This window comes from Rattus rattus, chromosome 4 (genome assembly GCF_011064425.1).
Source record: "Rattus rattus isolate New Zealand chromosome 4, Rrattus_CSIRO_v1, whole genome shotgun sequence".
In the NCBI taxonomy this organism is placed as follows: domain Eukaryota; kingdom Metazoa; phylum Chordata; class Mammalia; order Rodentia; family Muridae; genus Rattus; species Rattus rattus.
This window is the reverse complement of record NC_046157.1, coordinates 99,283,767-99,310,389: the sequence shown is the minus strand read 5'-3', so window position 1 is coordinate 99,310,389 and position 26,623 is coordinate 99,283,767. Positions and strand designations below refer to the sequence as shown.

Genomic DNA, 26,623 nt, shown 5'->3' with positions numbered 1-26,623 from the left:
TACAGGGTGATAAGCATGGATCGATCTGCATTCTTCTACATGTTGACCTCCAGTTGAACCAGCACCATTTGCTGAAAATGCTATCTTTTTTTCCATTGGATGGTTTTTTGGCTCCTTTGTCAAAAATCAAGTGCCCATAGGTGTGTGGTTCATTTCTGGGTGTTCAGTTCTGTTCCATTGGTCTATCTGTCTGTCTCTGTACCAATACCATGCAGTTTTTATCACTATTGCTCTGTAATACTGCTTGAGTTCAGGGATAGTGATTCCCCCTGAAGACCTTTTATTGTTGAGGATAGTTTTAGCTATCCTGGGTTTTTTTTGTTATTCCAGATGAATTTGCAAATTGTTCTGTCTAACTCTTTGAAGAATTGGATTGGTATTTTGATGGGGATTGCATTGAATCTGTACATCGCTTTTGGTAGAATGGCCATTTTTACTATATTAATCCTGCCAATCCATGAGCATGGGAGATCTTTCCATCTTCTGAGATCTTCTGTTCCTTCTGTTCATCCTAAGTGCTCTTGTTTTTCAGGCTTTTTCTTTTCTGGTGTGTGCGTGCATGCATGTGTGCGTGTTCCTCCCTCCCTCCTCTGTCTTAGTTAGGGTTTTATTGCTGTGAACAGACACCATGACCAAAGTCAGTTTTATAAAGGACAACACTTAACTGGGGCTGGCTTACAGATTCAGAGGTTCAGTCCATTATCATCAAGACAGGATCATGGCAGCATCCAGGCAGACATGGTACAGGAGGAGCTGAGAGTGCTAGCTCTTCATCTGCCTCTAAGAGAAGACTCACTTCCAAGCAGCTAGGACTAGGGTATTAAAGCCCACGCCCACAGTGACACACTTATTTCAACAAGGCTACACTTCCTAATAGTGCCACTCCCTAGCCCAAATATATACAAACCATCACACTATCTCGCTCACTCTCTCTCTCTTTATTTTTTGACTTTTCTCCTTTTAGTTAAAATAGATTTTTTTCTTATATAATATATGCTGATTACAGTGTCCCCACCCTCTGTGCCTCCTAGTTCCTCCCCACCTCCCCTCTCCATCGAATCCTTTTCTGTCCCTCATTAAAAAATAGCAGGCGTCTGAGAGATAACAAATGCCAAAATAAAAATCTAATAAAATAGAATAAAGACTAACACTTCAAGGCTGAGCAAGCCAAGCCTCCAGAAGAAAGAGAACCCCAAGAGGAAGGACAAGAACCAGAGACCTGCTCAGTCACACATTCGGGGATCCCTAAAACACTAAGCTGCAATGCAGCTGCTCCTCCACTAGCTACAGAGCCTGCCCCACCTGAGGACCCAGCCCATATACATACAGCCACGAAACCCAGACACTATTGCTGATGCCAAGAAGTGCATGCTGACAGGAGCCTGGTATAACTGTCTCCTGAGAGGCTCTGCCAGATCATGACAAATACAGAAGCAGATGCTAGCAGCCAACCATTGAACTGAGAATGGGGTCCCCATTGGAGGAGTTAGAGAAAGAATTGAAAGAGCTGAAGGGGCTTGCAGCCCCATAAGAACAACAATGCCAACCAACTAGAGCTCCCAGGGACTAAACCACCATCCAAAGAGTACACATGGATAGAAGATCCATGGCTCCAGCTGCATGTGTAGCAGAGAATGGCTTTGTTGGGCACCCATGAGAGGAGAAGCCCTAGGTCCTGCCAAAGCTTGACCCCCCAGTGTAGGGAAATGTCAGGGCGGGGAGGCAGAAAGGGGTGAGTGGTTAAGTGGGGGAACACCCTCACAGAAGAAGGGGGAGAGGGGATGGATTAGGGAGTTTATGGGCAGGAAACTGGGAAAGGGGATAACATTTGAAATGTAAATAAAAAATATCCAATAAAAAACTTTTAAAAAACCCACTAAGCTGAAAGATATAATATGTATGTGAAGGACCTGGTGCAGGCCTGTGTCACCCCTGTGCTTTCTCTGATTTAACCTCTCTGAGTTTATAGGAGCCTTGCTCTCCACTCCCTTGGCTCTTATAGTCCTATATGCTTCCTCTCTCCTCCTCCACGGGTTTCCTTGAGTTCCAAGGGGGAGGTATTTGATGGACACATCCCTCTTAGAACTTTTTTATCCACCCATTAGAACTCATTTATTCATCTTCCCTATTTGATTTGGACACACTAGGAAGCAGGACTATTTCTATTTTCATTTTTATATTACTCCAACTAGTAAGACACCCGTTGACGGGTGATTGCATGCAGAAGGAATAGATGCATGGAGGAGCGTCACGAAAACATGAGTATTTAATTCCTCCCTGAAGAATAGTGGTGAGATGTCAAGGAGTCTCCCTGTGTGTAATGTCTGGCTGTGGATCTCCACATCTGTCTCCATCCGCTGCAGGAGGAAGCCTCTTTGGGAATGACTGCATAAAGCACTAATCTGTGAGGACAGTAGAATTTGTATGTGTTTTTCTAGGTAATCATCTTCGATTCCTCTGCCTTGGAACAAGGAGCATCTCTGGTAGGTTCTCAGTTTGTACTGAGTGCTGTTCTGGAAGTGGAATTAGGCAAAGGTTTCTTGCTCAATAGTCTCTGGTGGCTCTCCGTCCTTCAGGATACAGTGCCAGTCTTTGTTTGGTCCCTAGGCTGTGGAGTTCCTGGGGTAGGTAGTTCTTCTGCCTCCTTCACACAGCTTTGTCTCCAAAGCAGCCCAGCTGCAGTGCCATCCAACTACTTGTCATGCTGAAAGCATGGTGAGGGCTGTTTCGTCCAGCGTTTTCTCTTTGAAGATGCTGCTCTCATGTTCAGCACAGTCTGCTTCTTCTTCAACGCCTTCCCATCTATTGCATTGTTCAGGAAATCCTCAGCATCTTGGATTGCATTCTGCACAACCTTTTCTCAACTCCTCACTACCTTGTAGTGACTTAATTTATCCATCCTTCCTGTCTGATTTGAACATGCTAAGAAACAGGACTATTTCTATTCTTACCTGTGTGCTCTTCCAGCTGCGAAGGCACATTCTGATTAGAGACTGCCTACAGAAGGAATAAATGCATGGTAGGAGCTTCATAAGCAATGCATCCTTATAAATCCCCGTTGAAGACTAATGGTAAAATGGCAGTACCACTAGGGGGCATAGAATTATAACAGAATTTTCCGGTACACTAGCTCTCAGGAGATTTTTCACTTCTGTATCAATTTCACTATTTGTAGCTATATGGATCTTGGGAGAATGTAATGATTCCACTAAAGTTACCTTTCAGAAGAAGCTTTTAAACACTATCTAAGAGATAAGACTGGCATAGTAACCTGCTAGAGTAGGCTAAATCAGTAGAGCTTCATGAATGAAACTGAAGCTAGCGTTAAGGAAAGGATCAAACTATAAATACAATGTCAAAACATTAATACCATGAGACTTGGGGCTGCTTTAAACTTTTTAATAAAAATATCTACATAAGGAGACTCTTTATTTTCACAGAAAAATATGCCTACTGAAGCTATTTCTTCTTTTTAAATATAGCCTGAATTCTGTTTTAAAAAACACATACTTATGAGGTTACTGTTAAAAGCAAATGAAATAATTATTTAAACCAGTGTTAGCACACTGAACACATAGTAAATACAATTATTTTACTTTGGAAATTCTGATCAGGACAATATTTTTCTTAGGAAAAAAAAAAGGTAGCTGTTGGCCTGGGAACAGGGAGATCTATTGAAGCCCTGTGCCCCAGCTCCTTACCAACCCCCTTCTGACAGCCACATACATGCTGTTGAAGTATAACAGTGCTCACCGCAAAGGGAAAGAGGCCTACTATATTCTGGAGCCAAATATGAGAGACCATGGCCTGAGAACACAGACTCAGGTGACCCCTAAACGCCATGCTCCAGTGTAGTAACAGCTTTAGGAATAGCGTTTTATAGGTACGGGACAGGAAAAACTATAAATTAAAGCATTTAAAAACTACATCTATGGTACTATAAGCAAAGCACGACCATGTTGGCTACAGGACTCATGTATCATCTGACGACATTTTTTGCCTTTGGGTTGGTGAAAGCTAAAAAAGATTTTATCTGATAGACCAACGGGAGTTAGGTCAAACGCAGAGGTGAGCGAGAAATGACAACCAAGAGGCTGAAGGCAGCCCAGTAGATCCACAGCATCGAAGCTCCACCATCAGAGGCCTTCCAATCAGTCCATTGGCCTTGTAGAATGTTTAGCACAGGTGTGGCCTCTTTCTCGGAACTTCAGTTCATACCTCCTACATTCTTTCTGTGCCTGTGCCCTCAGGTCAGGCTGCTTTCCTGTGGACCATTTCTCATCAACAATGCATTTTAGGTCTCAGATTCCAATGACCAGAACCCCTAGCAGTCTGGCCACCCTCAGATGGTCTTGGATATTGTGCTAGGTTCCCTTGCCTTAGCTCGTTGGAGAAACACCTTAAGAGGTTTGTGTCGTATCTCTTAGAAATTATTTATTCTGCATTAAAAAAAGGAATACTTTGGCCCACCATACTGCTATTTTTAATATGAGAAAATAAGTTTTGAGCCAATGGTTATAATGATAGATACATATTAAATACAGTACAACTGCTATGCTTACTGACTCGACAGTGGATTACTACGAAGAGAATAAAAGGTAAAGACTTGGATTGTATAGTTTAAAGGGCATTCCTATTCAGGAGGGCAGAGGCTTCTGCCCTCACGCCAAGACTTGGTGCAAGTCACTGAGCAAGCAAGGAGTTCCATTATTCTATGTTAGCAAATATTCTTACCATTCCAAGTTTTGCAACTTGTATTATCATTGCTGCTCCGATTAGCCCAGGTGGCTCATACAGGAGCAAAGTGTATCTGTATCCCTGTACAGTACCTCTGACATCATACGAGCTCATCAGAACAGTACACATGAGCTTGACTGTGAGTCTACACTGTGTTGGGAGGGCTAAAACGAACAGTAAAATACATGGCCCTGAACAAGGAAAGGAAGAGTGCTATGGTGATGCTAACCTTTGACTTTATTTAGTGTCCCTTTGTAGGTGCTACAACATGTGTGCGTCTTTAGCCTATAGGTGGCATTTCTAACGGTGTGATTCCAGAGTACAGTTCAGCAAGAACATATAGCAGGACAGAAAATACCTTGAAATAAATTATTTTCTAGTAACCATATTCAACTAAAATCATATCTATATAGACTTGAGGGAATTTAGTTTCCAAGGCCATATGTTTCAAGCAGGCATCACAATGGAATAGTTGAAAGGACAGTTACTTCCCTTTTTTTTGAGACAGGGTTTCTCTGTGTAGCCCTAGCTGACCTGGAACTTGCTTTGTAGATCAGTCCGCCTCTGCTTCCTGAGTGGTAGGACTAAAGGCGTGTGCCACCGTTGCCAGGCTAAAGCAAGAGCATCTTAAGGGATGAGGGCCGGCCAATCAACTCATGTGTTCTAGATTAGTTAAGGGGATCCTTTGAATAGGCCTTTTTACTCAGGACACAAGCAGGGAAATAATTACAAGCTAGAGGCTAGCCTCAGCTAAATATGTAACTGGGCTACAGGGTGAGATCCTGTCGCACAAAAGCAAAATAAATAAATAAATAAGTGAATAAATAAATAAATAAATAAATAAATGGAATTGTCGTGTACCTTTACTATTACCCTTTCATAATATTTTAGTGTAATTATATATTCATGAAATAACGTTACATTATTTCATGCATGGCTCACTATGCCTACTGATATTTCAGCAAAAGAAATAAAAGGCAGTTTCCTAGCAACACCTGTATTCAAAGGAACGGCAACAACAATAAAAACTTAATTATAAACACTTTCTTTCCCTCAAAGTTGACTTTTGTCTATCTAGGGAAGTTACTGGGTAGCAATGAAAGCTTGGCACAGATCGAGGCGCAGGAACAGGTCGGAACTCAGTCTTAGTCTTTCTTTCCGGGGGATGGATGAGCAGGATGATCCACTAGGGTTCACACCTAGAACAGTCGGCGGTGCTGGGTGCTGTAGATACAGTTCTGCCCGGTGCTGTTCGGTCCATTTACTTGAAGCTGCAGAATGGGTACTCCAGCTGGAAGCCAGGATGCTGGGTTCCTAGTGGCCTATCTTGTCTGTGGATACACAGACAAGCCCCCTTCTCTGGCTTTGTGATTAAGTGGATGACACTCAGAAAAGAGAGTTACAAACGTCTTCGACCTCTATAACCCTTACTAGTTACAACTGTCCTTGCCATCCTCCTGCCTGGGTTTATTGACATTTTCGAAATAGACATCACAGCTTCCCTGGTACTATTCCTGCACCCTAGGAAACCATCCTTTGGACATTAAGCAGCTGACTTCCTGGGCCTTTCTGGAGGGGAAACATGGCCTTGTGTCGTGCCTTAAAGAGATTTCCTGCCCGTGTGTGTGGCCCAGCCCCTGAGTGAGGCAAAGGTGATCTAATCACAGTAGAAGTTTGCAGCCAAGAAAACAGCTTCGTTTAAAGGGGAAGTGGCCTTTTCGTTTTCTTATTTTCAGAAAAGCTGGGATTTTTTTTTCTCACGTCGACAGCGTGCGCACGAGTCATTTTAAGTCTCTACATCTTTCACCCTGAAAGTCCCTGCACAGAAACTCCACGGGGAATCTAAATATAGCTGCGCCAAATTCGCCCCGCCTTCAGCCAGGGGTCTCCACGCTCTTGGATTGGAGAGCTTATTCCAGGACGCGCTCTCTCTTTTTCTCTCTGCATCTGCCTTGAATAGCAGGGCACGGAGCAATCTCTCTAGCACCTCCACGGTGTGTGGGTGTGAAGTGTATTAGGGGAAGGCAGGAGTGACTCTGGGTGTTGGTGCTTGGCTCTCAGTCACGTGGTACCGCTGCCAGCTGCACAGCGCTAGGGGTTAGTAGTGCCTTCTGCCCAGAGGCTTTAAAGAAAGCAAGGTCATGCTGAGTAAGGACCAGGGAGAGGTCTTCACAAAACAATAACGATAAAAATAAAAGTAAAACTTTTAGCTGACACTCTGACTGTAGAGAGCAGCTGTCTGTGGGCGTGGGTGTATGCACGGGGTGGGCGGGGGTGTTGGTAGAGTATTATCTGCTAGGGGTGAGGCAACCAAGATTTTTGCCTTAGTGTTGGTTGATATTCATGGAAATGGGGGGAAAAGGCACACGGATGCCACTTTGCTACTGTCTACCTTGGCTTTGTATTGAAAGCACAGTTCAGTTGAACTTGGTGATTTTTTTTTTTAAATGTTTGGGAGGAAGGCAGCTCTCTTGGAAGTAGTTCCCAATCCTGGCGTCCTCTCAGTTTCCCCAACGCTGAATCTGTTGTTTAATTGCTAACAATGTTTTTGAAAGGCAGAGTTCTGAGCCAGCAGCACCATAATCTCACTCTTAGCCAAGAGCGCTGGCTTTGGGGAGCCCATCTGCCAGAGGTGGTAGGAGATCCAGTCAGTGGTTCCCCTCACCGCCGTCTCTAAACATTGTAAGTTACAGCATCCTGTCTGAGAGGCAGGTCCTGGGCTCGCCACCCTCTACGATCCTTCTCTAACTCACTGGGGACGCCACCGTCGCGGCGTAGACTTAAAGCAGTTTTATGACTTTCTCCCACTTAAATGGAAATTTCTTGAAGGAGGGAAGTGGGTTCATTTTCCCAGGCTTCTCTGTCAGGAGGAGCTCCCTCACCGCAAAGGAGCTACTTTGGAGTTTTACGCCCTCCCCACACCCCACCCTTGGGGATGGGAAGGATGTTCTGCGACTCGCGGGCTTGCTGTCTGAGGCTTGGATGGAAAGTCACAGCCTGCAGGCTGGATTGAGTCTCGGGAAGCTGCTGGGTCCCTGCCTGGCGCTCTCCGGGTGTGTCCATTGAACTGCGGTGGACTGGTCCCCAGCGCGGGAACCCAAGCGCCACTGCCCCAAGCGTAGCCCGGTTGGCTCGCTCCTAGGCTAGCCAGCACCTGGAGGGCAGGACAGAACCTCTCTTGCCCGCACCCATCGCCCAAGGATGGCAAGACCTGGCGCGGCGTAGCCGCGGGAGAAGCCCAGAGACCCGCTCGTCCAGTTTGTTCTCGAGGCACCAGGAGGACTTAACCCTCCGAGCTCCAGGAAGAACCGAGCCAAACTCAGCCTGGGAGACCGACTTGGGATCAGGCTGGTGCTCTGCGGGGGTGCAGGGGACAGACAGACTCGAAGCCAGCTGGGTGTGCACGCGTGCGAGCGTGCCTCGGGGCATCCCGCACACCCTCGGTCCGGTGTGGCGACACTCCGCGGGGAGGAGGGAGTGGCAGCCACCGGACTAAAGGAAAGCGAGGGACACCTCACAAAGTGACGCCCCCAACAGGTCCGGATTTGGAATTGGAAGCGGCAGAAATCCGGACCTTCCCGGGGCCTGCTCCGCACACCCCGCCGCCCCCGCCCGGAGCCCAGACCCTCGGCTTGCCCGCCCCCCAGGGCGCCCCGTCGGCTGCGGGCTTCCTCCTGCAGACCTGCCCGCGCACATGAAGCCGCTGCCCCCGCCGCAGGCGCCGGCGCCCCCCTCGCGGTGCCCGTGGTGATGCCATGCCCCGCCACCACGCGGGAGGAGAGGAGGGCGGTGCCGCCGGGCTCTGGGTGAGGAGCGGCGCGGCGGCGGCGGCGGGTGGGGGGCGCCCGGGCAGCGGCATGAAGGATGTGGAGTCCGGCCGCGGCAGGGTGCTGCTGAACTCGGCGGCCGCCAGGGGCGACGGCCTGCTGCTGCTCGGCACCCGCGCGGCGGCGCTCGGCGGAGGCGGCGGCGGCTTGAGAGAGAGCCGCCGGGGCAAGCAGGGGGCCCGGATGAGCCTGCTGGGGAAGCCGCTCTCCTACACCAGCAGCCAGAGCTGTCGGCGCAACGTCAAGTACCGGAGGGTGCAGAACTATCTGTACAACGTGCTGGAGAGACCCCGCGGCTGGGCGTTCGTCTACCACGCGTTCGTGTGAGTACCCGCGCCCCCACCCCCGACCCCCGTGCGGCCCTAGCCATGCCCTCTGATGGGGAGCCCCCTGTCCCTGGAGCCCCGGGGCGCACTTGGCGCCCGCGCCCTGACCCTAGGCTTGGAAACGCGCGCGCGCACACACACAGAGCTACACACACGTGGTGGGTTTTTTTTTTAATTTTAATTTCTTTGCACGTGTTTGCCATCCGCCCTCTGGAGCCCTCCAGCTCTCTCGTGCCACCTCTCGTTCTGGTTCAGATTGAACCGTTTTGCCCCAGAGCACCCAGGGGACTGCGGGTCAGTTCCAGGTACCTGGGTGATTGAAGGCAGAAGCTAGACTTAGGGGACTCAGATAATCGGGAGAGATTAGGTCCTGATATACGGAAACTTAACTGAGTGGGGCGCCCAGGAGCTGGGAAACGCTCCGGGAGGTTGTCCACCAACCTGAGGCTGGAGAGTATATTGGAAAGATTGGGAGGGCATGGCGGGGTGGCATGGAGTGGAGAGGAGAAGGTTAAGAGTGGGTCCACAGTCAGCTCTGGGGTCAAGCAGAGGAAGCTGCTACGTGGTGGAGAGACTAGGTTGTAAGCGCGCCCGGAAACACGCCTGGCCACCATCACAGCTGTCACCAACGGAAAATCTGTCAGTGCACGTAGTAGTCATTGCCACATAGAGGTGGTCAGAGTCTGGCAGGCTATTCAAGCTCGACTGCAGGCAGCTCCAGCTACAAGTGGAGAACCTGGGGGGAGGGGGGGTCAGGAACATGGCCAGAGGTGCTATAACAGAAGTGCACAGGGGCCAGCTGTGAGTGACCTGGATTAAGCAGTGGGTTTAGTTGGCACTTATGGCGCTGAGACAAAGTGTCTGTGTGTGTGTGTGTGTGTGTGTGTGTGTGTGTGTGTGTGTGTGTAGTAAGCTCTCACCTTCGAGCAGAGAATGCGAGAATGCTTAATGAGAAAATGATTGGAAGCAAATGTTTATTTTTCCCTTAGGCATTAAAAAGCTTTCGGTGGCTTTAAAGTTTACTACTGTTTTTCCCGACGTCCATTCATTCAATCTCCTGTTAGAGTTAGGTGTATCTGGACGACGACGACTTACGGTCATTTTTATGCCTTAACACCCCGAGTTATTTAATCTTTTTAAAGGAACCCTCTTCTTCTTGCCCCCCTCCACCCCCTCCTTCTTTATGTTAAGATGAAATACAAACATATTAGCCTTAGAAGACCTTCAGAGAAAGTTGCAGGCACATAACTGATTGATTCCTTGTTTCCTAGTTAAGGTATGTTTGGAAGAGACAAAAACAAAATCTTTCAGAAATGAGGCATGCCGTCCTATACTTCTCCCTCATGTGGAATGAAGAATTGGCACCAACCCAGGAAACTTAAAAAAAAAAAAAAAAGAAATCATAATATCAGGAGAGAAGGAGCTGCCTTTATAAATAGGTGAACCTGAAATGTCACCAGGTAGAACTCAGGAAACTGGTGGAGTCTGCACTCTGGGGCCCCAGTGTCTGGAAATTTTTACAGTTCCAGATTGCTGTGAACACGAAGGATTAGGTGAACTATTCGGGCCAGCTTCATAGGTTTGCAAGGCACACACAGGGAATGTTGTGTTCTGTCTAGCGTCATTACAGTCAAAAATATAAGGTCTATCATTTGCTGATGGAAGAGGCACAAGTATTTGGATGAAATTAAGGATAAACACCCCTGACACTTGTTAAGCTCATCTCCTTGGGTTGATAGCCGATTAATTTAGCACTTAATGACTTAAATGATTTTGACCTGTTAGAATATGCCATACACTTTTAAAAAGAAGTGCTGAGGCATAATTTGCTGTAAACATACACAGTATGGATGATGGTATTTTTAGAGCATGCTCAAAATATTCACGGCTGTGAGCTTTCAATATGATGTAATAGAAAGTACATGTTATGGGTTCGGAGGGAGTTTGACATAACCTCCACCGTTGCACAGACGGATGTCTCCTAAGCATTGTTTACAAGCAGGAGTGAAAATTTCTCAGAATGCAGCATTCTCTTTTTGATGCCTGATTGTTAAGCCGGTTGTTATGGGTTTCTGGTGTAACATTTGGGCAATTTTTAAATTTTATTTATTTATTTATTTATTTATTTATTTATTTATTTATTGGTTTCTAGTTTACCTATTTTCCTGCTAACCAGTTTTATCAGTAGTGAGTTCAGTGGGGGATAGAACACAAATTGTGCGCTTGTCAACCCAGTGTTGCTGATGTAAAGTTCGTAAATGTTGTGAAGAACCTTGAGGGCCACAGGGTAGGAGCAGTTGAAACTACATAGTGATGGTGGATCCATATTAGCACAAAGTCAGAATGGACAGAGTCAGGTTCTGGAAGGATGGGACTTAACCATGGCAGAGCCCTGAGGGCGGGGGAGGGGGGAGGACTGGGGTAATCACTACTTACGATCTTAAATGAGGATTTGAATAGCCGGAACTTACACATTAAATTAATAAAGCAAGGTTGCTTTGAGCTGCAAGTCTAATAAGACCATTACAGGAAACTATAAGGAAATAATTTCTAGAGAGGTGTAACTAACTAATGCCCTGCCAGCCTGGGAATCCTCGAATCTTACTTTAATAACAGTTTTTGTAGGGTATTAAGCTCCTTGCCAAGAACAAGTACACTGTGATTAATGCGGCCGTTCAGGGATGAATTTACTTGGTTAGCCCTGTATTTCCACGGCCAAGAAACGAGAGAAGTATGCTTAACAGTATGCTCCAGGTCAAGAGAATATTCTGTTAAAATGTGTAAAGATAATTATGATAGTGATATTTTAATGGTCTAAAATGTGATCTGGTGAGTGTGTAACCCCAGCCTACTGGTAGGAATGCTGGCGAGAACAGAGGTGACCTGCTTCAAGTGATTTCTTCCTCAGAGTTTTGTGGGCCTCGGGAGATCCAGGCGCTTCCTACTTCTTTAGAGTCCCCGGGGAGGCAGCGTGTGCTGTCTTCAGCTGTGATACGATTAGCCAGATGAGCTCTTAAAATAAGACATGATTTCTCTGAGTTGTTTGCTCCTTTAAAATTGCCCTTCTTTGGGGAAAATTTGGAAGAATTATGGGAGTTGTAGAGGAGCTCATGATAGGATTCCTAATGTAAATGCGCATTGGTGTAGCAAATTCTGTCAGTCCTGAGGACTCGCCCGTGAGATGTATCAATGAAGATATATCCATGTAACCCCATCACGTTGCCCTAAGTGTATCTCGGTCTCTTTTAGTCCTGTGAATGAGAATTCATAAATACTTTAAACTAGAGTATTCTAACCACCCGAACTAGGGAGCTGGGAGGCTGGGAGTCGTCATCATCATCATCATCATCACCACCATCACCACCATCATCATCACCGCCCTCACATCACCATCATCATCACCACCATCACCATCATCATCATCACCATCATCACCACCAGCATCATTATCATTATTATTAAACTAGCTACTACTGACCATACAAATGACCATTGGATTTTGTTCACTTGCTTTGAAATCTTCTTACAAATATATCTTTCGCTGTCCTTTGCTGCTTCCTTGGTGCCTCTCTGTTTCTCAGAACCTCTTCTCTGCTGCCTGGTCATCTTTCTCCTGTTTACAACCCTGTAGCTGCCACTCTGACACGAGTTTTATTAATAAAAGCCAGGCACGATTACATCACGTATAGATTTATCCATTCACACCTATCTGGGTGTCTGAGGTCTACGCTGATTTTCAAATTGATGAGGCAAAGGCCTCTGATTTCAAGGAGGGGCGAGCATTTAGGTGACTTTTAAGCATTTTCAGCAAGGGTGGGGTGATGCTCTCAGGCCTGTGACAGAGGAAATAAGTTGCAAAATAAATTAATGCAAAAGTGGTGATGATGATGATGATGACGACGACGACGATGATGATGATGATGATCATGATGCTGCCGCCCAGGGCAGAGAAGACAGCAAGCAGCCTTTAAAGGGGAAGCGAGACCTGGGCTGAGTTTAGCCGATCAAGTAGTCCATTTTCAGGGGGGAGGGGGAAATGAGCAATCGTGACAGAGAAAATAGCTTTAGCGAAAGTGTGAGGTCACAACTGTGTAGTAAGTGTGAGTACTTTAAACTCATTGCAGGATAAAGCTAACTTCAGGAAAAGGGGTGGGGGGCTTGCACCTGATTTTTCGTAGCTTTGACGAAGGAAATGGATATGGAACCGTGTAGGCCGAGTCTGTCTTTACCCTGTAGGATGTAGGCTGAATGAATGTCGAAGAGAGAACAGGCGAAGAGAGCACATCTTAACTTGGAAAGTGAAATGGGGAAGGGACTTTAAACGGAGTTGGCACGGTGTGTAATTAGGTGGGGAGAGTGTTTCAGCATTTCGATTCATTCTGAGCATTTTCTTTTTTAAATCTTTTAAGTTCACACAGCAAATGCCTCTTGGCTCTCTACCTGCCTTGGGTTGCTCTGGAGAAAGTGGGAGACGATTGCCCAAGGAGCCAAGGTAGTCACTGTGGGGATAAAAAGAGAGGTTTGATCAGAAATGTTTCTCTTTCTTCTAGGATTCATTCTTAGAGACTTTGGTACAGTGTATTTAGATCATTTCCCCCTCCAACTCTTCCCTAACGCCCTCCACTACCCTACCCTACCTTCATATCTTGTTTCTTTACATTGCCTGTGTCCTGGGTGTAGGGCTATCCACAGGGCATTCACAACCCAAAGAGGGGTCACGCGCTTAAAGAAGACTTTTCCTCCCCTACCAGTCATCAGCTGAAAATAACTTTGTAGTTGGGGGAGGGGCATTATTAGCCCATCCATGGGACTGTAAACTGGTTTGATCCTGCACAGGCAATCACACCTGATATAAGTCCATGTCCTGTTTAGAAGATGCTAATTTATAGTAGTTCTTCCTGATCTGTGGCTTGTACACCTGTTCCAGAGCTTTGGCGGGTAAGGAGAGAGGTACGATATACAGGACCCATTCAGGAATGAGTACTCCACACTCCTTTTTTCAAATAAAAACAGTAAAGGTAAGGAATTAGTTGTTTTTTTCATCCATCTGGTGGGTGTGTGAGGATAAATCTGACCTGTGGTTTTGGAGGTAGAACTGTTGTTTAGTAATAAATAATGTAATTAAATATCTGATCCATAGATGATGGCAGCATAGGACTCAAGCTCACAGAAACGTAAAGAGTTCAGATTTGCTCAAGCCGGGTCTCGGATGTTCTTAGTCAGCCAGGTAATGATTGTAAGAATTAGGAACATGGAGTCAGCCCTCGTGGTTTCATGGGCTTCAGGTTAGCAACGACAATGCTTTCAAGAACACAGAAGTCACTCAAGGAAATACATTGAAAGAATAAATTCATTTAGAAATCCTGAGTCTGATATAAATGTCTCGATCCTACCCCTAGATTTGAATCCTTTATCAGTTTGTAGTAATTCAATCAATGCTTTAAAAAATGGTGAAATGGGCTGGGAACCCCAAAAGGAAGCAAAGAGAGTAGATGAGTGGAAATTTGCAGAAAGACCCAGAATAATAGAGCAATCCAAAGGCTAGAGAACTGGATGAGACTCCATTAGATTTTTTTTTTTTTGAACGATGTTCCTGAAGAATAAGACCTCTGTTGCTGAAGCCTATGTGGAATGACACAGGTTTGTAGGATCTTAGTGTATGGACGTGTGGCTAAAAGCAATACAAATTTAGGCTCCAGGTCCCCTGGGAGAGTTCACAAGACTCTCCTGTCATCCTTCTGGCTTAATTACAGCCACCTCCCCAAGACTCCATCCCTTGCTGGGTTGCTCTGTCCTATGTTTTGTGGATATACCTTTCCTCCTGCTATGCCATTGAATTTTTTCCCTCTTAGGGTACCATGACTTTTAACACATACTTCCGACTTTCATTGTTTCTTCAAACTACAGTACAAAAGTGACTTCTTAGGCACGCTCCAGGCAGTTGACAAGGATGATGTAGGTACCACTTGTCTTAACTTTCATTGAGTTCTGGGATTGCTATTACAACAGTCCTTCATCCATCTTGGCTGTGTTGCCACCTTGCCCCAGCCCTTCAGTATGAGGGAAAACTTCCCATACAGAAAGTCTACATAATTCTGAATCTTAATTTAGTTTGTGTATCTAATAGAGCCTTGTTAAATGCCACCTCAATGAGTGAGGAGGACGTAGTGTTATTTGGAAGTCCCCCGTGCAGATGCCTCAGGTAAGACAAAGAGGAAAGAGATGACACATCCTTGCAATTCTCTTGCAGATGCTTGAAGTATCCCAGAAGGTGATTGCTTGATTTCCAGCATTTTTACCAGTGTCTGTGACTCAATGAGGTGATGGAACAGAACGAGTCTAAAATACCATCCCAGAAGGAACAAAGTCTCTGGAATACAAAGCCTTCCGGCATCTTAATCGCCCCTCCTCCTCATGTCTGAGCTGGATGATTACCTCCTAATTCATGGCTACACCCTACTCCTTAAGTAACACAGCATAGCTAAAGTCACTTTTCCAAAATTTAACACTTCGCTCCTCTGATTGGAGAAGGAACCCGTTTCATGGCCTCTCTCCGCTCCTTGTGCACACTACCCTTAAAATTACAACCTTCGTCCCGAGTCCTCAACACCCAGGATTCTCTGTGTCGCACAGCTGTGGTCTGTGTGCATCTTAGTTCATTTACCAACATTCCATATGTCCAGACTATTCTAGTTTCCGGTGAAGTTCTGTATCTGATGCCGTTAGACTGAATTAATTGTTCACTATTTGCATGAGAATTCTGCTCCAAATTAAAAGTCTGTATCTATAGAAACCCATGCCTGCAATTTATTTAAAATGCGTTCATCAAAAATTACTTATTTTCCCTTATGTGCAGCGAGGCTCGACTTAATCTGCTTTATATTCAGCTAATATAGCAATGCAAAATATAATGTGGCAAATTAGTCTATTTTTTTAAAATATAAGTAAATATTTTTTTTACTTGAGGTCCATAATCCAATTTAAAATGTTAAAACTGTTGACATATCAACGTCAAGACTAGTGTGGCATAAAAGAAACAAGGAAATTGAGAACAGGATTTCAAAACAAAATAAAGCCAGGGTGCAAGACTCACTGTAAACAAGGAAGATGGCCAGAAGCCTTTTGATAATTGCTTGCAGAGAAGTAATGCCAATATTAATTTTTAATTGCAAATGGCTATTTTGGCAGAAGAAAACGCCAGCAGAGCATGTTTTACCCCCAGCCCAGTGGTGCGGGACGACTGGAAGCCCAAACATTGACTAGCCGCAGCCGCGTTAAGTTGGAAGATGTGCCTGTCCATGATCCAGATAAAAAAACCCTTAAATTCATTCAGTTATGTCAAGATTGGCTGATAATTTTATAGCTAATTGATTTTCACTGTACACGAAAAGATACGCCTCTTGCAAACACAGCCATACCGGGCATTATTCTCTTTATGATACTTGGGAGGCCATTCTAGACTGCTTCCTCTTTACCCCGTGGCAGGTCGATCTTTGATGACTGTACTGTTAGAGTTCACAGTTCCTTGTCTGGAGCCCTGGATCTAGTTTTCTCATCTAACTAAAAGCCACTGTATACAGAAGGTGATGTGCTCACGGCTAGTCACTTCACAAAGCGGATAATACGATCTTAAAGATGTCTCATAGGAGGAAATGATTAGGTTCAAATCCAACCTTAGCTTTACTCCTGGCGATTTGATGGCTGTGAGTAAGTTGCCTTCAGTGCCAGCTTTCTTAATCTGTGAAATAGAAACAGGATACATCAAGAATGCAGGATTAGGCGAGAGCCGTGTGCATGTGTATATTTAAAATATGTATGCTTCCAGTTAGTGTGGTGACTGCTTTTAAAACGGTAAATAAAATTAGGAATAGTGTGGTAGAAGGCTGTCTTTCCATTATAAAATTCTAGGATTTTATCTATACTTACTGGGCAGTCTTTGAAACAGATAGAACTAAGGCAGTCAATAATGATCTCCCATTTTCTCTTTCTTTCATTCCTTCCTTCCTTCCTTCCTTTCTTTCCCATCTTTCCCTCCCAGCCTGCCTGTCTTCCTTCCTTCATTCTTTCCATCCATCCATCCATCCATCCATCCATCCATCCATCCGTCCATCTGTCTGTCTTTTGTAATGGCATTTTCTGATATAGTTCAGATTGGCCTCTACCTCTCTATGAAGACCAGGCTGGCTCACAAGTTGTAATCCAATTGCTTCTGCTTCCCAAGTCCTCGGTTACAAGTCTGCACCTCCACATGAAGTTAGCTCTCATCTAAGGTGTTCCCCTCTATAGCAGATGACCAGAGGGAGAGCAAGGGCAGAGATGACCAGCTTGGAGACTGGTATTGAATTAGGATGCAGATTGGTGGGATAATGTAAGAAAAGAGAAAAATACAGCACTGGAGTGGAATTGTATTTATGAATTATCAAATGGGAAAGATAGAGATGGACTTATTTCTGGTCATCGAGTTAGGCCATTAGATAGATAGTGGGGCCATCAGGACTTCAGGTGACGCCGCAACAGGTTGTGGGGGTGGGGATGACAAACACGAGTTTAACTTTAGAGATACTGAGCTTTTAGTGCTGGTGGGTTTTCTGAGAGTGTGTTTACATTCGTGTGTGGATGCTGCTTTAAAGTACTGGGGATAAAAATCACAAGGAAGGCAGTGAAGAGAAGGTTTTGAAGCCTTGGTGGATACCTGGAGAATTCCAGTAATTAAGGGTAGAAGAAGAAATGGGGAGTGGAATAGACCAAGAGCATGATGAAGGGAAACAGACTGCACATTGGTAAGTAGTGTTTAACTTAAAGATATCGACTGCATACATCATCCTAGTTACCAGGAGTGTCTGTTTTCAAGAAGAACGTCTATAATCTGGCTCCAGAAATCTGCACTTTTCTTATAACTGGGAGGCTAGCATGCACCTCAGAAAAGCTTGTTTATGATAGGAGAGCCTCTGAGGTAGAATGATAACTTTATGTGATTCTATTTCGGTTCACCAAATACATAGGGCACAGAAATAGAAGAGTAATAATAATGACCCTCGTGGAAAGAGCCCATTTAGCTCCTTCAGGATGTGCTTCTCAGCTCAGAAGTTACTCTTCTTATTCGTGCACGTGCTGACAAGTTGAGAGACGAAATGTAACTTGGTTTAGAGGCTGTGGTTTGACCGGTAAGGGACATCAAATGGAAGTCTTCAGAAGAAAGCTAGGTGTTGTGGTAAAAATTAAAAAGGAGCGTTTGGCTGGAGAGATGGCTCAGTGGTTAGGAGCACTGACTGCTCTTCCAAAGGTCCTGAGTTCAATTCCCAGCAACCACATGGTGGCTCGCAACCATCTGTAATGAGTTCTGGTGCATCTGAAGACAACTACAGGGTACTTATATATAAGAAGTAAATAAATAAATCTTAAAAAGGGGCGTTTTCTATCAGTTCCCGCGTGCCAGATCCACTCGCTCCAGCTGCTACTCTACCATACGGTATGCAAGCCGCCCTCTCCCAACTGGCTCCCTTTTAGCCACCCTCTCCGTGTGGTCCCCCAGGTGCCCTAGGGGGTAGTTATTAAGCCTGGCGCACACCGCACACGCACACATACGCACAAGCACACACACACCTTGTTCTGCCAGCCCTTGCGTGTTCTTACTCCTCGCGGTCAACAGAACCAGATCCACACGCTCCAACTGCCTCTCCGCCATTTGCTTCACACACTGTCCTCTTTAGCTTGGTAAATCAAAGTTCCAGAACATTTTAATTTAACAATTAGATTTACATGTTAAATTCTGCTCACCCAGACAAGACAAAATCAATCCAGTCCACCTGGATCTGGATCATCCTGCTCTGTTTTCTCTGTCTTGTTTCTCCTGGCTCCTCTTACTCCTCCCTCCTGTCTAGATTTTTCCCCGCCTACCCTTCCTTCTCATCCAATGATAGGCTATGCCTTATCCTGGACCTGCCTTGCTACATAATGACATCATCTTACAGCTAGGCTGCATCATTAGGTTCGGACCCAGCACCGGGTCAGAACAATGAGAAGTCTTACAGTCCTCCCACTGAACTCAGCCACTGTAGGTAACACGGAGGCGTTTCGTTCTTATGCTCAGGTGACCCTGTAGACCTAAAGGTAAAGTAACATCGACAGTAGGAGAAAAGCATTCAGTTGTTGTGGTTATGTTGATCCTGTTGACTTCTGAAGGGATTCAGGCCACCAGTTTGGTATGACTATGACCAAGAATAGCTTTGCCTTCTCTCCTGTTTGAAGAACGTTGTAAGTCACTCCACTGAGAATGGAAGTGCAGCTTTCCCAGCGTCTCTATCAAGAAAACTTTCCTTACAGGCTTCCCTGTTTTTTTGCAGCCAGCGTTGGTCTTGATGAGTTACTTCACAAATTCCTGTTTTTAAACAAGTTGGGTCACGCTGCTGGAGCTGATTCCCAGAGCTCCTGGGTATGGAGTTATGGCTTCGGAGCTGAAAGCAGATAATAAAAACACATTTATAGTTGACATTGGGTGAGGTAACCTAGACACCTATAGACAAGAGGAGTCAAGAAACTATCGCAGTATGCTGAAGAACAGACAATGTCCTTTTAATGAAAGGATAGGTAACACAGTTTACCATGTCATCAAGGACATCATAGACTTTCTTTTTCTGTCCATAAAGGAGTGAAGCAAATACTCATCTCTTTTTTTTTCTTTTCCTCTTCTTGTTTCTTGTTGGTTCTAATTCTCTTTCAATGCTGCAGTCTTAATCTAGATTTCCAAACCACGGCATTGAATATTTGCAAGACCTCTTCATAGTCATCTGTTGTGTCTTGTTACGTTTGCTTCAGAGGCCACATGCAAAGCCATGAAGTTAGTTTCGACAGAGTAGCATCTGACCTGTGGTGAGGCCACACAGTACAATCAGGGGTCAACAGGAGTGCTACATCTGTGGATGTGAAGAAGGGGAGAATGGAGGTCTCAGAGGATAAACGAGAACTTGTTTGCAAGGAAAATGATTGACATCATCCAAGTGCTCAGGATTCCCACCACCTGTGACCATCCCAAGGTCCAATCAGGTTGTTCATTGTTACACGGAGGCGGGGTGTACAGGGGGCTCCTTTAAGCTCTGCAGTGTAGACATGTATGTCAAAGGAAGAGATAGTAATGGTGCTGGGTAGAGGGAGAGAAAGCTGGCATTTTGGGAGATGATAAGATAGGGGGAAACAAAATGAAACAAAACAAAACCACAAAACTATAGTCATACAGTATCCATAGGAGGACAAATCTCACATAACTTCAAGACAGGTAAAGTATTACAAAGAAGAACTGTTGTACGCGTAAACATGTGAAAAGAGGCAGTGACGTGGAAAGCCAGGATAAATGAGGGGTGGCCAGAGACCAGTAGAAAAGTCAGACATCCAGGAGCCAGTAGCATCTTCAGCCCTTTGTGTTGGGGGGACAACCAGTCTCACAGGGAATGCACTCAATGTCCTGGACAAAGGAGATGAAAACAGAGCAAGGAGGTTATGCATAAGCACAGAAACCAGCACTTCCTAAGACACCCAGGAGTACGCTGCCTCCTGCAGTACAGTGTGTAACTGGAGTGCAGACGTCAGGGAAGGGGGCAATGCAGAAACTTTGCCAGTAGGAAAACCTGGTGGAAACAGAAATTCGCAATCAGAGAGGAGAGGGAGCTGATAAGTGCCAAGCAGTACTGAGGAGCTTGAGATAAGGCACCAGACGCTGCCTTGGGAACGAGAAAGAAGAGACCGATTAGGCCGCGAAACCGACAACTATATGGGCGAAGAGAGGAAGGAGTATCGCAGATTAGGAAGCAGCCGGGTAAAGCTAAACCTTGAATTTCTCCAAGCAGTGCTAAGGCTTCCCAAATGCATAAAAATAGTGTATGCAAAGTCTGCCCTAAAAAGGGAAATCGGAGTAATTGAAATGAACAAGATGGCAAAAAAAGAGACAGAGAATAGAAATTATGATAAATACATGTTTGAAGTAAGTAAAAGATTAAAACAAATTTAAATAGAAAAGAAAAAATGAGGTAGCAGTGTTGGAAGATATTACAAGAAATCACTAGATAATTAATAATTAATGATTTTCTCTCTCTCCTCTCTGTCTCTCCTCTGTCTGTCTGTCTCTCTCTGTCTCTGTCTCTCTGTCTGTTTCTTTCTGTCTATCTGTCTGTCTCTCTGTTTGCCTCTGTCTCTCTCTCTGTGTCTCTCTGTCTCTCTCTGTCTCACTGTTTCTCTGTGTGTGTGTGTCTTTCTCTCATATATATATATTCTGTCTTATTGGTTTTCTGGTTTGCAAATGAGTGTTTAAATACTGAATCTGTGAATATCGAGGATTAGCAGTGCATGCATATACTGCATGTGCTTCTATTCTGTACTTCAGAAGAATGTGTGCATCACAAATACCTTCTTATTCACTCTCCTGTCTTTCTGATTCTCACCAGCTCCCTTACCCATTCTTAGAGGAAGCCCTGTGCATTTTCTGTGCTAGGGACAGAGTTGTAACTGAACCAAACTTACCACAGTGATTTCCCCATTGGAATTCTTGGAAAGACATTGGTATAATTTTACCGATGAAGGCCATGCTAGAATGATCAGCGACATGACTCTGAGAGCATGAGTTCTTATAGAAGTAATTCCTATGGAAGTTCTCTTGTCTTCTAGAACTCAAGCGTCCATGAACTGAGGGGACTTCAGCTTTGCAATACCCTCGTTTAAACTCTTCTACCCGGCTGTCAGAATTAAAAATCATAACTAGGAAACAAGCAGTACCACTGACTCTATAACTACAAAGGGAAGCATGGACGGTGGTGTGGAGGTTCTCTTCAGTTAGACCTCCAGTGTCTGGGCTTGCTGCTTTCACCCCATAGCAGCAGAGGAATGGTTAGTTTTTTAGACTAGTTTCCGCTGACTTCACTATCGGTGCCACCAAGAGCTGTTGGATACCATCTTCCCCAGGATATTCATAATGAAACACATCCATTTCTGGCTTAGCATGATTGTTTTCTTGGAATATTTTTGAAATCTTGCCATTTTTAACATGTTATTTCAGCAAACAGAGGACACATTTCACTTTTGTATCGTATTTCCTTCCTGCATATACTGCACTGCTATTTTCTTTTATTGAAAGAAAGTCTGAAGAGAAAGTATTTCTGGCTTCCCTAAAATACTCACACATACCCTGCCCCAATTAATGTAGTTATTTTCACTTTCCTCCCGTTAACTTCTGTGATATGCTGTGCTCTTGGTTAAACGAAAGTTAAGAGTAAGTTGATGGTGGATTAAAAACTGCAGATAAGATAGGTCAATATTTAATTACAGATTAGAAAAATTAGTGTTAGTGTCTCCTGTAGACTGTCTGATAGTTCAGTATGCTGTGTACTTGGATTTCTAACAGTAATACATCCTTCTAGCTCCTCTTAAATATAGCGAACACTGTCTTCTACATATGTTTGTATGCATGTACACATATACAATCGAAATGTGTGAAAAACACCCCTTCATTTCAAAACACAAACAAGGTTCGTATGAATAACTTCAGCAACAAATGGTGAGTTTATTTTAAGGATAAGTTTCATAAATATATGTACCTCTAAAAATAAAAATAGTAAAAGTTCTAAAATGTTTATTTCCCTCACTGAACATGACAGTTGTGTTCAAGTGGAACAGCTTGTAGTTACTGGTGATCTCATGTCTGAAGAACCATAGGGATTTTTTTTTTGGGAAAGGCATGTGCATATCCCTTGGTGTGTGTGTGTGTGTGTGTGTGTGTGTGTGTGTGTGTGTGTGTGTGTGTGTGTGTGAGAAAATATATACATATATATATATATACATTTATACATACACACACATATATACACATACACACACACACACACACACACATATATATATATATATATATATATATATATATATATATATATATATCAACTGCTGATTTTATGTGCAGATTATCCAGGAACATGAAAGGGACCTTTTCTGATGAGAAGCTGTGTATAGATGGCATATGCTCTACCAGTCTAGGGGTGCTGGAATTTGGGATGTTTTTGAACTAGGACAGAGTTCTCAAAATTAGTTTAATGTTAGTTGCTTCTTTATAAGGTAGCATTATTGTTCCAAAACAAGTGCTCAACCTAGGCATGTTGTCCCAATTATACACCATTTTTCAGACATATCTGTGAGTACTAAAGTAGAAGGTACTCATGCCTTTGTCACATTGGTAGGGGTTCATCTTAGTTACTGGCCACATAAACCCCTCAAATTCGTCAGAATCATCAAAGCCCTAACGGCCTTGTTTTTATCCTGTAGGAAGAACTGTAAGCAAAATAAAACCATCAGCAGAGGGTGTCTTAGTAAAGATTCACACAGAACAACAGTGCTGAAATGAAGTCTTGTAGCTCTGGAGGCCACTGCAAATAAATTTTACTGGAACACCAGTAATTCACATCTATTTTTGTATTGTCCATGATGTTCTCATACTATAAGCACATAGTTGAATAATTCCAACAGTGATCTCAAGTCCAAAACGCTGAAAATGTTTGCTACATGGCCTAGTGCCTTCTATTCAGTGTCCTTGTCCTGTGGGCAAGTGACAATGGAGACATGTCCGGTGAATGCCACTATGGACGGAATAGGGAAGATATTGCTGTTTAAAGGGAATGTGAATGTGGGGAGAGTTGTAAGGAACGAGGAAGTATAAATGAAGAAGAAAAGGAAAGTAAGAGACAGTAGGGAAATAGAACCGACCTAGAGTAAAAAGAGAACCATGGCTTAAGATGAGTAAGAGAGAGAGAGCTGGGGCAGAGTCTGGGGCTCAGAGACCAAATGGCGTCCTTACTAATCTTTCTGGTTTACTGACTGCTGTATATCCCATGTGTGCTTACAAGCACCCCTCTCCATCTGTAGGAACCAAGAAGCTCTTCTTTGTGATCAAAAGAAAGAAATACAAATTGATACATATTAGCATAGTCCACCTACAGACACAGAGATACTTATGTGTCCGTAAGGTGGCCAATTAATTTGCTTTATTTTTAAGTTCCTGTGGGAGTAACTCTCTGGCACTTGATCTCAGTGTCGTTAGTAAACACTAACATACCATTATGGATTTAAAAAAATATACCATTCAGTGTCCTGGAAAAGAGTAGTGCTGACAGAAACCTTCAATGGAGTATTGACTGCAGTTATGTCACACTTGATGTAATTAATTGCCACTGAAACCTTGCTTTCTTTGTTTACTTGTTAAATACTAAAGACTACTTAATATATAAAACCTGTGAATGTGTATGTGACAAACATCTCCATTCAGGGAACATAAATGGCATCGTAAGGAAGTTGAGACAGGCACAACAACTACCACCTAGGAAAACCCATGACAATCAAGAGGTGTGATGTAAGCATAGCAGCCACCATGGACATCATGCTGTAGTGGCTGAGGCTTCTGGAAAAAGCTATAGGACTATTTATGAGGAGAACAGAAGGTTACAGCTCATCACTGTTGGTAGGAGCGTGTGTTCATGGGGCTTCAGTAGGTGACCCATGAGACCTTCCTACTTAAGATTGTTCACGGCAACACCATTGTTCTTAGAACAGAGCTCACAGAGAGAATAACAGGTAAACATAGACAGTCTCCTACCATAGATGCCAGGTAGTGGTAGAAAGGGGTTAACTAGAACTACTTAACCAATAGTAATACCTCTGAAACTTGACACTGAACCAAAACTAAATGAGCGCAGGCAGATATGCATGTCTAACACATGGTCATAATCTCAGCTCTAACGAAGCCAAGGCAAGAAAATCTAGGGTTTAGTCCCAGTCTGGACTAAACAACACTCTTACCTTTAACAACAAAAATGGGGGAATGCTATTTTACAGTGTGGAAAAGACTAGTATTCGAAAGTATGCAAATGATACTCACAGATATGTACATGTTTGTAAAATATCTTTTAGTATGTAGAATTCATCATTGGTATCCACAAGGATAGCATTGGAGGCAGGAACTGTGAAAGCGGATGTAGTCTTGTCTATTTGCAAAATTTTCAATATTTAGACTGATAATCGGTATCTACAAGGATATCTTTGGGGCATGGAATTGGGAACACATAGGTGGTAGTTCAACTGAACCTAAATGTAATCATTTTTTAGAAATAAAATTAACCCAAGACTGAGAAAATAACAACAAAATGAGTGTTTGTGTATGGGGGGCCGCATATGTGGCTATTCATTTTATTATTCTCAAGCCCTTCTTCAGTTCGAAACATTTCTGAAGAGGGAAAAAGGAAAGGACGGAATATGCATGTATAGAGACTGAAGATAGTAATACTCTGTTCTATTTCTGAAATTCCCATGTTTTTCATGTGTGCTGAATTATATTAGTCACCTGAGAAAAATGAGTTTTTTTAAATAGATTCAAGGCAGGACTTTCTCTGAGCAAAATGAGTTTTCGGTATAATCAAAGCATGGCTTCTTTTGACCAGACAAATGAATGATATTTGGAGTTGTCTGTGATTGACCACTGATCTTGTTCTGCTTACAGATGAGCAGCAGATGGGCAATGCTGAAAATGAGTGGCATGCTGGTCATGAATACTTAAGAGTGCATTAAGGGCTAGATCTGCAAAGGATTTCATTCATAGCCCTTCACAGAATGCAAATGCAAAATAAAACTATGAACTGTGCCCTTAAACAAACATGCTCACATGTGCACACATGCATGGTTGTATACATTTCTAAGAGTTCAGATAACATGAAATCCAAGAAACCCTAGTTGAGGACCACATGAATAAACCACATCGCCTTACAGGAAGTTGGTTGAATCCCCAATACAGGCAGTTACTTGGGTAATGCCTGTGGATATACTCAGTCATGGGTCCTGCAGACCCAGTGAAGTATTGGTGTGCCTCAAGGAGTCTTTATACTCTTATTGATTTAGACACTGTTAAAAAACATTAATCTTGGAGCACATATGAGCAAACTATACAGTCAGCCGTTGCTTGGCTTATATCCCCCCCTTCCCTGCCCCAATGCTTCCTTCATATTTAAGGAATAAAAATGACCATAGAAAAATCCATCAACCAGTTCTGTTACCTGTGTGCAAAACTATTTAGGTCGATGTGACTTACCGGAGGCAGTTTGTGTGAGAAAAAGAAACTCAGTCAGATGACAAGTAAATTCTTGGCATTGAGCCCTGACCGGTGTGGACTGTGAGTAAGGAATGAAGGCTTAGTGTAAGGTCACATACACCGTGAACTTCACACTTGTCATTTAAAAAGTGGCAAGTAGGCATGAGATTCCAGGAGGTTGCTTCGCTGGATGAATAAATACTGCATTGACTGGCAACCAGGTACAGCTAATACAGACCCATTGCAAATGTTGTGCTTTTTATATGTGTATATATACATATATATCTTAATTATATATATTAAGATAGTAAAATCAAAATATTAAAATTAATTTTTCATTATGTATCACACATAAATGTACAGATGCAGATTTTTGGTCTAATCAGGCAATAAAATATACTACATAAAATAAAAACTAAGGTTTTTTTCTTTACTTCTTTCTCATCATGTATTCTGCATTTTATCATTCAATGTGTAATTCACAATCTAATAATTTTATCTTAACCATTTCTTCTCTGGCCGACTAGATTGCACGTATAAAAATGACAACTCATGGATACCTATTTTCAAACAGTTAATATGAAGAAGTATAATTGTGACACAGTTTGGAAACACTTGCTTGG

At 43.7% G+C, this 26,623-nt stretch overlaps 1 protein-coding gene across 1 annotated transcript in view; it reads left to right on the top strand.

Moving 5' to 3' along the window:
- The first annotated feature begins 7,723 nt into the window (after positions 1–7,723).
- The window catches only part of Kcnq5 (potassium voltage-gated channel subfamily Q member 5), a 550,136-nt gene continuing 531,236 nt past the window's right edge, over positions 7,724–26,623 (top strand). Inside the window, exon 1 of the mRNA XM_032900855.1 lies at positions 7,724–8,887. Within this exon, the coding sequence (XP_032756746.1) occupies positions 8,493–8,887 (395 nt within the window). The 5' untranslated portion in view covers positions 7,724–8,492. The remainder of the gene's footprint in view (positions 8,888–26,623) is intronic.